The sequence below is a fragment of the Aythya marila genome (assembly GCF_965140915.1).
Source record: "Aythya marila genome assembly, chromosome: 2".
NCBI classification, from domain to species: domain Eukaryota; kingdom Metazoa; phylum Chordata; class Aves; order Anseriformes; family Anatidae; genus Aythya; species Aythya marila.
Window position 1 is genome coordinate 156128316 of NC_139043.1, and position 12198 is coordinate 156140513.

General features: G+C 54.3%; 3 protein-coding genes across 3 annotated transcripts; 1 reads left to right on the forward strand and 2 right to left on the reverse strand.

Moving 5' to 3' along the window:
* Nucleotides 1-1526: 1526 nt before the first annotated feature.
* On the forward strand, nucleotides 1527-1847 carry LOC309874390 (feather keratin 1-like; the record flags this gene model as incomplete). The annotated part of the gene is made up of 1 exon (XM_082752479.1): nucleotides 1527-1847. One exon carries the CDS (start codon nucleotides 1527-1529, stop codon nucleotides 1845-1847), a length of 321 nt encoding a protein of 106 aa, XP_082608605.1.
* A 2702-nt stretch (nucleotides 1848-4549) lies between these two features.
* Nucleotides 4550-4870, reverse strand: LOC309874497 (feather keratin 1-like; the record flags this gene model as incomplete). The annotated part of the gene is made up of 1 exon (XM_082752718.1): nucleotides 4550-4870. The coding sequence occupies one exon, from the start codon at nucleotides 4868-4870 to the stop codon at nucleotides 4550-4552; it is 321 nt and encodes a 106-aa protein (XP_082608844.1).
* A 3682-nt stretch (nucleotides 4871-8552) lies between these two features.
* On the reverse strand, nucleotides 8553-8873 carry LOC309874534 (feather keratin 1-like; the record flags this gene model as incomplete). Its single annotated transcript, XM_082752778.1, has 1 exon — nucleotides 8553-8873. The coding sequence occupies one exon, from the start codon at nucleotides 8871-8873 to the stop codon at nucleotides 8553-8555; it is 321 nt and encodes a 106-aa protein (XP_082608904.1).
* Nucleotides 8874-12198: the final 3325 nt, after the last annotated feature.

A 12198-nucleotide genomic window follows, 5' to 3' on the forward strand; every position in this document is an offset into this window, starting at 1 on the left:
GAGGTGGGTAATGGGATGGAGTGACCCCGCAGGAAGTCTGCAGATGACCCGAGACTGGGAGGAGCGACTGATGCACGTGATGAACGTGGCATCATTCAGAATGATGTGCAGAGGCTGGAGAACTGGGCAGAGAGGAACATCATGAAGTTGCAGAAGGGGCAAAGCAAATTGCTGCCTCTGGGGAGGACTAACGGCGGGCAGCAGGACATGGTGTTGTCTGACAGAGGGGCAGGCAGCCTTGCCAAGCAGGACCTTGCGTTGCTGTTGGAGAGCAAGCTGACGATGAGTCAGCAATGCAGACTTGCGGCAAAATAGGCCACCAGGCTCCAGGAGGGCACGGGGAAGAGCGATGCCAGCAAACTGAGGAATGCACTCCGTCATCTCTCCTCAGCACTGGTGAGGCCCCTTGTGGAGTCCTTTCTTCAGTTTGAGGAGCCCCAGTAAAAGATGGAAGCAGACATGCTGGAGCAATTCCAGTGCAGGGCTACCAAGATGCTGAAGGTCCAGGAGCCTCTTCAATATGAGGAGAAGGTGAGAGAGCTGGGCGTTTTCAACCCACAGAGAAAGGTGCTCAGGCTGAATCTCCTCCTCGTTCTAAATCACGAATGGGCAGGAAGGAAGACAAGGGAGCCAGACCATCCCCAAGCTGCTACAAGAAGAAAACACACAGCGTCCCTTCTCCCACAAAGGACCTTCCAAGCATAAAGGCCACCAAGTCACCAACTGACGCAGGACACCCAAGGTGAAAGACAAGGAATGAACACAAGCGTAGGGAGTGGGCAAGGAGGATGGCAAGGAGGGAACGAGTGTGAAACCACTGCCAGTGCCTTGTGCCTAGCACATCTGGGAAGCCCAGACCAGCCAGTATTAATGCGAGGCCAGCAAATAGGGCCCCTTCCTCGCAACAATGCAGCCGCAAACAGCACCGCATGAGTGACACGCCATGACCTCACTTCATGACACCCCACCTCTCCCAAGGTTTGGCCGCGTCTGCTGACTGCCCGCAAATGTACGCTTCATGCAGATCCACTTAGAGAGCCACTCTCACTAAAAAGCTGCCGACACGGCCACAAAGACACATCCTCAACAGGAGAAAAGGACACTAGAGCGTTGTGGGAATGACAACACACCCCACCTCATTACTTGCCAGGCTTTGGCCTGTAAGTGCAGCTCACGCCAAATGCTGTCATGCGCAAAGGGTTTCTTGCCCCAAAGGCACTCAAGGACAAGCATAAAAGCCTGCCCTGCTTGTAGCACCCTTACGCACTTCTGCTGACACCTTCTCACCTGCGACCAACAAGGTGAGCCTGAACCCCACTCCCATCATTCGCCCACCTGACCAGCCTTGTCTACTCCAACCTCACTATTCCCCCAGCCTCAGCAGCCCTTCTGCCTCCCCAAAGCCATGCTCCCCACTACCCAAGGCCTCCCTGCTCCCTTGGCCTCCCCCACCACCGCTCCACACACCCACAACACTCTCCACCTTCCCAACACCCTCTCTTCCAGGCACCCTCCACACCACAGACATGTCCTGCTACGACATCTGCCGCCCCTGCGGACCCACCCCGCTGGCTAACAGCTGCAACGAGCCCTGTGTCAGGCAGTGCGAGGACTCCCGCGTCGTCATCCAGCCTCCTGCCGTGCTGGTCACCCTGCCAGGACCCATCCTCAGCTCCTTCCCCCAGAACACCGCCGTTGGATCCTCCGCATCAGCTGCTGTGGGCAGCAACCTCAGCGCCCAGGGAGTGCCCGTCTCCTCCGGCGGCTTCGGAGGCTTTGGCCTTGGAGGCTTTGGCTTCGGAGGCCTGGGCTGCATCAACGGAGGAAGAGCCTGCTACCCCTGCTAAGGACCCACGCCAACACCCCTGACAGCAGCCTCCAACACCATGCAAGACAGCTCTCAGCCTGAAGACTCTCCTCTGTGCTATTCATGGCGCACACGCTGACCAGATGCAGCTCATCATTCTATGACACAACAAAGGAAGCAAGCATGGAAGGAGCCAGCACAAGCTGTCAGGGAACATGGCCAGCATACCTCCTTCTTTCTTCCTCTTTCTCCATTCTGTAGCACCAGCACCTACAGCCGCTACTCTCTGCTGCTATGACTGGTTCATAAGCTAAATGCCACCATGGATTGAGACTCTCTCTGCTACTCTCCTCAATAGGACAGGATGTTCTCAGTGCTCTGGGGAAATGTGCTGTAGACAAGGGAGAGCAGCTGGTGGTCACTCTAATAGCACCTCATACCCTGGCACTTGTATTGTGGCTCCTTCCTTTCATTTTTTTTTTCCCCCTCAATAAAATCTATCTGCATCCCATCCTGACATTCATCCCCTTCCTTTTTTCAACCCAATGCTCTTTCCAGTTCACCTACTACCAACTCGTTGCTCAAGAGGCCATTGGGTGGGGTTGTAAAGGCTCACTGAACCTCCCCTCTCAAGGATGTCATCACCAACAACACAGGTGGGCACCAGCTGGTTTTCCAGCCCATCATCAATACATATGGATGACCACACTAAGGGTTGGGCACATGTCATGGAATTAGATTTTACACTGCTTTAATAGAGCAGCAATTTAGGATTTATTTTATATTTTGAGGTATAGATGGTATGATTTTTAACAGCTCTTAATCAACCTATGATCATCTGAGAATTTAACAGAATTATTTTAATGGGTTTTTCTACAATAGAAACAGTGGCAAAGTTCAGCTGAGACTTACTGCAGGGTTCTTGGGGGTATATAAATTCAGTCATGAACTTCCAAAATACCCCCTGGAGTGAATTACTCGCCCTAATTCCTTGTTGGTGTTTGTCGGTGTTTGTCTGCACCTGAGTCCTCAAGGAGTCAGCCCTGAGATGCACTTTCCCTCAGGGGTATGCTGTGAGGTGTCCCAGCTCAGGTAGAGATTGAGTTTTCAATGCCTAGAGAGCTCATGGGGTTCTTTGCTTAGGACTACTATTTATAGGACCACAAGATGATTGACTGTTATTTGCCATCCTGGCTACAGTTCAGATAAGGCAATTTTGGTACTTTACACCAACCTTGCAATTCTGGTACAGGCCTGGAGCTTCTTCAATATGAAGAGAAGGTAAGAGAGCTGGGCATTTTCAACCCGCAGAGAAGGGTGCTCAGGCTGAATCTCTTCCTTGTTCTAAATCCCGGATGGGCAGGTACAAAGACAAGGGAACCAGGCTAAATTCAGTTACTGCCTGCTACCAGGACAAAGGTGAGTGGACGCCACAGAGAAACAATTTCTTTGGAAGGGAAGGAACCCCTTTTTCCCTGTGAGAGTGGTCAAGCAGTGGAACTCAAGCAGAGGTTTTGCATTTCCATCGTTTTTAATATGAGAAACCCAGGAACTGCACATGGTCCAGTACAGCCTCCTGTAGATGCCTGTACTTGACAAGGGCGCTGGCAGTGCATGGTCTCCAGAGGTTACTTCCAAACGGAAGGGATTCTGTGGCTGCATCTGTTGTCAATGTGGGAGTATTATGGTGAGGCCAGCAACTAGGGCCCCCTCCTCGCAGGAATGAAGCCACAAACAGCACCGCACGAGTGACACGCCATGACCTCACTTCATGACACCCCACCTCTCCCATGCTTTGGCCGCGTCTGCCGACTGCCCTCAAATGTACGCTCCATGCAGATCCACTTAAAGAGCCACTCTCACTCAGTGAGAAACAGCCGTGATTATGGAGCTGATGACCCAGTGGGTCAGGGACGTCGCAAAGCAGCATACACAATCCACGAGGAGTCTCACACAATACGTGTGGTGTCCGTGTGCAGGACAACTCTGTTAACTACGAATGGCCTCAGTAGAGACCCCAGAGGGACACCACTCCTCCCTGGGGTCCACCTGGGCACCAAGCTGTTGAGCGCAACTCTTGAGATGTGACCATGCACGCAATTCCTTATCTGATGAGTGGCCCATCATGTCTTTCCATGGTAGTGAGAAGGAGCTATGTAAGAGCATTGTCCAAAGGCTACTTGAACACCAAGAGGCTTGGGCCCTGATGGCCACTTGAGCCTTGCTCTTTGTTCTTTTTGTTGGGTGAAGTTGGAAGAGCGTTGGGAGAAGAAAGCAAGAAAAGACATCTGAGGATAAGGGATGCAGATTGATTTTATTGAGGAAAACATGAAACAGAGTGACCGTCAAGATGCATATTCTGAGGTGCCTGAAGGGCGACCACCAGCCTTTGTCCCTTGCGTAGAGCAGATTTTCCCAGAGCCCCAAGGTGTCCCTACTCCGTGGTAGGAGCAGCCCCAGGTTTCCGGAGGGATTGTGCTAGTGAGCAAGGCATTGCAGCAGAGAGTAGCAGCTGTAGGTGGTGGTGCTACGGAAAGGAGAAAGAGGAAGAAAGAAGGAGATATGTTGGCCATGTTGCCTGACAGCAAGGGCTGGCCCTTTCCTTGCTTGCTTGCTTTGTTGTGCCATGGAATGATGAGCCGCAACTGGTGAGCCCGTGTGCCATGAGAAGCACAGAGGAGCGTCCTCAGCCTGAGAGCTGGCAGGCACAGTGTTGGAGGCTGCTGTCAGGGGTGTTGGTCCTTAGCAGGGGTAGCAGGCTCTTCCGCCGTTGATGCAGCCCAGGCCTCCGAAGCCAAAGCCTCCAAGGCCAAAGCCTCCGAAGCCGCCGGAGGAGACGGGCAGTCCCTGGGCGCTGAGATTGCTGCCCACGGCAGCTGATGCGGAGGATCCAACGGCGGTGTTCTGGGGGAAGGAGCTGAGGATGGGTCCTGGCAGGGTGACCAGCACGGCAGGAGGCTGGATGACGACGCGGGAGTCCTCGCACTGCCTGACACAGGGCTCGTTGCAGCTGTTAGCCAGCGGGGTGGGTCCGCAGGGGCGGCAGATGTCATAGCAGGACATGTCTGTGGTGTGGAGGGTGCCTGGAAGAGAGGCTGTTGTGAAGGCTGAGGGTGTTGTGGGTGTGTGGAGCGGTGCTGGGGGAGGCCAAGGGAGCGGGAAGGCCTGGGGTTGTGGGAAGCATAGCTTTGGGGAGGCGGAAGGGCTGCTGAGGCTGGGGAGAGACGTTGGGTAGTGAGATAAGGCTGGTTGGGTGGGTGAAGAATGGGAGTGGGGTTCAAGCTCACCTTGTTGGTCGCAGGGGAGAAGGTGTCGGGAGGAGTGTGTGAGGGTGCTACGCACAGGGTCGGCTTTTATGCTGGTCCCCGAGTGCCTTTGGGGCAAGAAACCCTTTGTGCATGAGAACACCTTGCGTGAGCTGCTCTTACATGATAATGCCTGGCAAGTAATGAGGTGGGGTGTGTTGTTTTTCCCACAATGCTCTGGTGTCCTTTTCTCCTGTTGAGGATGTGTCTTTGTGGCCCTGGCGGCAGCTTTTAAGTGAGAGTGGCTCTTTGGGTGGATTTGAATGGAGCGTGTGTTTGAGGGCAGTCAGCAGACACGGCCAAAGCATGGGAGAGGTGGGGTGTCATGAAGTGAGGTCATGGCGTGTCACTCGTGCGGTGCTGTTTGCGGCTGCATTGTTGTGGTTGGAAACTGTCTTGGGCAGAGTGACCGTGAAATGCTAGAGTTCTCCATTCTTGGAGAAGCTAGGAAGGGGAGCAGTAAAACCACTGGATTGGACTTCCGGAGGACCGACTTTGAACTTTTCAAGACACTGGTTGGTAGAATCCCTTAGGAGGCGGTTCTGAAGGGCAGAGGAGTCCAGGAAGGCTGGGCGCTCGTCAGGAAGGGAATCTTAATGGCGCAGGAGCGGTCTGTCCACATGTGCCCAAAGACAAGCCTGTTGGGATGAAGGCCGGCATGGCTCTTCAGAGAATTGTGGCTTGAGCTTAGGAGGAAAAAGAGGGATTACAATCTTTGGAAAAGAGGGCGGGCCACTTAGGAGGACTATAAGGATGTTGCGAGGCAGTGCAGGGACAAAATTAGAAAGGGCAAAGCTCATTTGGAGATCAATCTGGCTACTGCCATCAAAGACAACAAAAAATGTTTCTACAAGTACATGAATGCAAAACGGAGGACTAAGGAGAACCTCCAGCCTTTGCTGGATGCAGGGGGAACTTAGTTACAAAAGATAAGGAAAAGGCGGAGGTGCTTCATGCCTTCTTTGCCTCAGTCTTTAGCGACAAAACCAGTTGCTCTCTGGATACGCAGTACCCTGAGCTGGTGGAAGGGGATGGGGAGCAGAATGTGGCTCTCCCTATCCATGAGAAAATGGTTGGCGACCTTCTCCGGCACTTGGATGTACGCAAGTAGATGGGGCCAGATGGGATCCACCCGAGGATACTGAGAGAACTGGCAGAGGAGCTGGCCAAGCCGCTTACCATCATTTATCAACAGTCCTGGCTATCAGGGGAGCTACCAGTCGACTGGTGGCTAGCAAACGTGAGGCCAACTACAAGAAGGGCCGGGGGGTAGACCCAGGAAACTCTAGGCCTGTCAGTTTGACCTCAGTGCCAGGGAAGCTCATGGAGCAGATTATCTTGGGTGTCACCACGCGGCACTTACAGGGCAACCAGGTGATCAGGCCCAGTCAGCATGGGTTTATGAAAGGCAGGTCCTGCTTGACGAACCTGATCTCCTTCTATGACAAAGTGACGCGCTTGGTGGATGAGGGAAAGGCTGTGGACGTGGTCTACCTTGACTTCAGCAAGGCTTTTGACACTGTTTCCCACAACATTCTCCTCAAGAAACTGTCTGATCATGGCTTGGACTGGCGTACGCTTCGTTGAGTTAAAAACTGGCTGGATAGCCGGGCCCAAAGAGTCGTGCTGAATGGAGTCAAATCCAGTTGGAGGCCGGTCACTAGTAGCATTCCCCAGGGCTCGGTACTGGGGCTGGTCCCCTTTAAGATCTTCTTTGATTATCTGGATGAGGGCAGTGAGTGCACCCTCAGTAAGTTCACAGATGACACCAAGTTAGGTGCGTGTGTTGATCTGCTTGAGGGTAAGAAGGCTCTGCAGGAGAATCTGGATAGGCTGGACCGATGGGCTGAGGTCAACTGTATGAGGTTCAACAAGGCCAAGTGCCGGGTCCTGCACCTGGGGCACAACAACCCCAAGCAGAGCTACAAGCTGGGACATGAGTGGTTGGACAGCTGCCAGGCAGAGAAGGACCTGGGAGAATTGGTTGATAGTCGGCTGAATATGAGCCAGCAGTGTGCTCAGGTGGCCAAGAAGGCCAACACTGTCCTGGCTTGTATAAGAAGCAGTGTGGCCAGCAGGTCTAGGGAAGTGATTGTCCTCCTGTACTCGGCTCTGGTGAGGCCGCAACTTGAGTACCATGTTCAGTTTTGGGCCCCTCGCTACAAGAAGGACATGGAGGTGCTCAAGAGAGTCCAGAGAAGGGCAGCGAAGCTGGTGAGGCGTCTGGAGAACAAATCCAAGGAGGAGTGGCTGAGGGAGCTGAGTTTGTTAAGCCTGGAGAAAAGGAGACTCAGAGGCGACCTTATCACTCTTTATAAGTACATTAAAGCAGGCTGTAGCGAGGTGGGGGTTGGTCTATTCTCCCACGTGCCTGGTGACAGAACAAGGGGGAACGGGCTAAAGTTACACCAGAGGTGTTTTAGGTTGGATATTAGGAAGAACTTCTTTACTGAGAGGGTTGTGAGGCATTGGAATGGGCTGCCCAGGGAAGTGGTGGAGTCACCATCCCTGGAGGTTAAAAGACGTTTAGATGTTGAACTTAGCGATATGGTTTAGTGGAGGACTTACAATAAGGTCAGAGGTTGGACTAGGTGGTCTTGAGGTCTCTTCCAACCTCGACAATTCTGTGATTCTGTGAGTCTCACCACATATGTGTGGTGTCCGTGTGAGGGACAATTCTGTTAAATAAGACTGGCCTCAGTAGAGACCCCAGAGGGACACCACTCCTCCCTGGTGTCCACCTGGGCACCGAGCTGTTGAGCGCAACTCTTGAGATGTGACCATGCACACAATTCCTTATCTGATGAGTGGCCCATCATGTCTTTCCATGGTAGTGAGAAGGAGCTATGTAAGAGCATTGTCCAAATGCTTCTTGAACACCAAGAGGCTTGGGCACTGATGGCCACTTGAGCCCTGCTTTTTGTTCTTTTTGTTGGCTGAAGTTGGAAGAGTGTTGGGAGAAGAAAGCAAGAGGAGGCATCTGAGGATATGGGATGCAGACTGATTTTATTGAGGAAAACATGAAACAGAGGGAGCGTCAAGGTGCATTTTCTGAGGTGCCTGGAAGGCGACCACCAGCCTATGTTCCTTGCGTAGAGCAGATTTTCCCAGAGCCCCAAGGTCACCCTACCCCGTGGTAGGAGCAGCCCCAGGTTTCCGGAGGGATTGTGCTAGTGAGCAAGGCATTGCAGCAGAGAATAGCGGCCATAGGTAGTGGTGCTACGGAAAAGAGAAAGAGGAAGAAAGAAGGAGATATGTTGGCCATGTTTCCTGACAGCAAGGGCTGGCCCCTTCCTTGCTTTCTTGCTTTGTTGTGTCATGGAATGATGAGCCGCAACTGGTGAGCCCGTGTGCCATGAGAAGCAGAGAGGAGCATCCTCAGCCTGAGAGCTGGCGGGCACAGTGTTGGAGGCTGCTGTCAGGGGTGTTGGCGTGGGTCCTTAGCAGGGGTAGCAGGCTCTTCCGCCGTTGATGCAGCCCAGGCCTCCGAAGCCAAAGCCTCCAAGGCCAAAGCCTCCGAAGCCGCCGGAGGAGATGGGCACTCCCTGGGCGCTGAGGTTGCTGCCCACGGCAGCTGATGCGGAGGATCCAACGGCGGTGTTCTGGGGGAAGGAGCTGAGGATGGGTCCTGGCAGGGTGACCAGCACGGCAGGAGGCTGGATGACGACGCGGGAGTCCTCGCACTGCCTGACACAGGGCTCGTTGCAGCTGTTAGCCAGCGGGGTGGGTCCGCAGGGGCGGCAGATGTCGTAGCAGGACATGTCTGTGTTGTGGAGGGTGCCTGGAAGAGAGGGTGTTGGGAAGGCGGAGGGTGTTAGGGGTGTTTGGAGCAGTGGTGGGGGAGTCCTAGGGAGTGGGAAGGCCAAGGGTAATGTGGAGCATGGCTTTGGGGAGGCAGAAGGGCTGCTGAGGCTCGGGGGAGAGGCTGCGTGGTCAGGTGGGCGAATGATAGGAGTGGGGTTCAGGCTCACCTTGTTGTTCGCAGGGGAGAAGGCGTCGGGAGGAGTGTGTGAGGGTTCGAGGCACAGAGCCGGCTTTTATGCTGGTCCCCAAGTGCCTTTGGGAAAGAAACCCTTTGCGCATGACAACATTTGGCGTGAGCTGCTCTTACATGCCTAAGCCTGGCAAGTAATGAGGTGGGGTGTGTTGTCGTTCCCACAACGCTCTGTTGTCCTTTTCTCCTGTTGAGGATTGCTATCTTGCGTGCGTTTGAGGGCAGTCAGCAGACGCGGCCAAAGCATGGGAGAGGTGGGGTGTCATGAAATGAGGTCATGACGTGTCACTCGTGCGGTGCTGCTTGCGGCTGCATTGTTGCGAGGAGGAGGCCCTATTTGCTCGTGTCACCGTACTGCAGGCCGGTCTGGGCTTCCCAGATGTGCTGGGCATGAGGCGCTGGCATTGATGTCACAGTTGCTCCTTCCTTGCCATCCTGCCCACTCCCTACGCTTGTGTTCATTCCTCATCTTTCACACTGGGTGTCATACATCAGTTGGCGACTTGGTGGCCTTTGTGCTTGGAAGGTCTTTTGTGGGAGAAGGGAGGTTGTGATTTTCCTTCTTTTGGCAGCTTGGGGGTGGTCTGGCTCCCTTGTCTTCGTTCCCGCCCATCCGGGATTTAGAACAAGGAGGAGATTCAGCCTGAGCACCCTTCTCTGCGGGCTGAAAACACCCAGCTCTCTCACCTTCTGCTCATACTGAAGAGGCTCCAGGCCCTTCAGCATCTTGGTAGGAACGCTCTGGAATTACTCCAGCATGTCTGCTTCGACCTTCCACTGGGGCGCCTCAGACTGGACAAAGGACTCCACAAGGGGCCTCACCGGTGCTGAGGAGAGATGACGGAGCGTCTTCCTCAATTTGCTGGCAACGCTCTTCCCCATGCCCTCCTGGAGCCTGGTGGCCTATTTTGCCGCAAGGCTGCATTGCTGATTTATCGTCACCTTGCTCTCCAACAGCAACACAAGGTCCAGCTCGGCAAGGCTGCCTGCCCCTTTGTCAGACAACACCATGTCCTGCTGCTCGGCGTTAGTCCTCCCTAGAGGCAGCAATTTGCTTTGCCCCTTCTGCAACTTCATGATGTTCCTCTCTGCCCAGTTCTCCAACCTCTGCACATCATTCTGAATGGTGCCACGTTCATCACGTGCATCAGTCGCTCCTCCCTGTCTTGGGTCATCTGCAGACTTCCTGTGGGGTCACTCCATTCCATTACCCACCTCACTAATGAGGATATTGAACAGTGCTGGCCTCACTGCTGAGCCCTGACCCACACCGCTAGGTCCTTGCTTCCAAGACCGCTCTGTGCCACTCAGCACAAGCCTCTGCACCCAAGCAATCGGCCACCTTTCAGCCCACCTCTGTGCCTTTATCTGACCTATATTTTGTCTGCTTCTCTATGAGCGTGTCATGGGAGCAAGTGCCAAAGAAAGCCCTTACTACATACAGGCTTTACTAAAGTTGAGCATCAGGCACTGCTTTTTCCCCATCCACCAAGCTGGTCACTTCAACATAGAAGACGCTGAGGAGGTTCTCACGTGACTTTCCCTATGTAAATCCTTGCTGACTACTGCCCATCACATTCTGGTTCTTCGTCTGCTTCACAGCGCTTTCTGGGAGGATTTCCTTTAGAACCTTCCCAGCGACTGAAGTCAGGCCAACCAGCCTCTGGCTGCGCATACCTTCCTTCTTCACCTTCTTGAACACAGGAGCGGGGTGAGTCTCTTCCAGCCTTCAGGAGCCTCTCCCACTCACCAGGACCTTTCCAAGAGAATTAGTAGTGGCCTTGCAAGGACACCACACCGTGCCCTCAGCATTCGTGGCTTCAATGCAGCAGGCCTCACGGACCATGGCACACCCAGTTGCACAGCCCCTCTTCCTACCTTGCTTCATCGTCCTCAGCAACCAACACTACTCACTTCAGCTGCAAGCCAAATCCACCTCAGCCGAACGGGGACAGGCCTTGCCACTCGGCAGCCATGCCAGGACCACCCAGCCAGGAGAGGCTCGCAGCTGCGGCCCTGCGCACCATGCATGCCTCCAATTGCCCGCTGCAGGGTCCAAACCCTGCGTCTTACCATCAAACCTAGGCAGGGAAAGGGCCTCACCCTTGGACGCTCAGCACTGAACAAGACCCCAAAAGCTCTGCCTCAGTCTCCCTGACAAACCACTGCCCCTCAGCTCAGGGCTTGCAAGCTCTCAACCAGGCCTGAGAGGACAACGTCCTGCTGTCTCAAACACCTCTCCTCCGCATGATCAAACTACCACCCCTAAGCTGACACAAGAAGAAAACACACAGCCTCCCTTCTCCCACAAAAGGACCTTCCAAGCACAAAGGCCACCAAGCCACCGACTGATGAAGCACACCCAATGTGAAAGATGAGGAATAAACACAAGCATAGGGAGTGGACAGGATGGCAAGGAGGGAGCGAGTGTGAAACCAGTACCAGCGCCTCGTGCCCAGCACATCTGGGAAGCCCAGACCAGCCTGCAGTACGGTGACACGAGCAAATAGGGCCCCCTCCTCGCAACAATGCAGCCACAAACAGCACCACATGATTGACACGCCATGACCTCACTTCATGACACCCCACCTCTCCCATACTTTGGCCGCGTCTGCTGACTGCCCTCAAATGCACGCTCCATTCAAATCCACCCAAAGAGCCACTCTCACTTAAAAGCTGCCGCCACAGCCACAAAGACACATCCTCAACAGGAGAAAAGGACACCAGAGTGTTGTGGGAACGACAACACACCCCACCTCATTACTTGCCAGGCTTTGGAATGTAAGAGCAGCTCACGCTAATTGCAGTCATTCACAAAGGGTTTCTTGCCCCAAAGGCACTCGGGGACCAGCATAAAAGCCGACCCTGCGCGTAGCACCCTCACACACTCCTCCCGACGCCTTCTCCCCTGCAACCAACGAGGTGAGCCTGAACCCCACTCCCATCCTTCACCCATCTGACCAGCCTTCTCTCTAGCGGCCACTCCCCCAGCCTCAGCAGCCCTTCTGCCTCCCCAAAGCCATGCTCCACACTACCCAAGGCCTCCCTAGTGCCTTGGCCTCCCCCAGCTCTGCTCCAAACACCCCCAACAC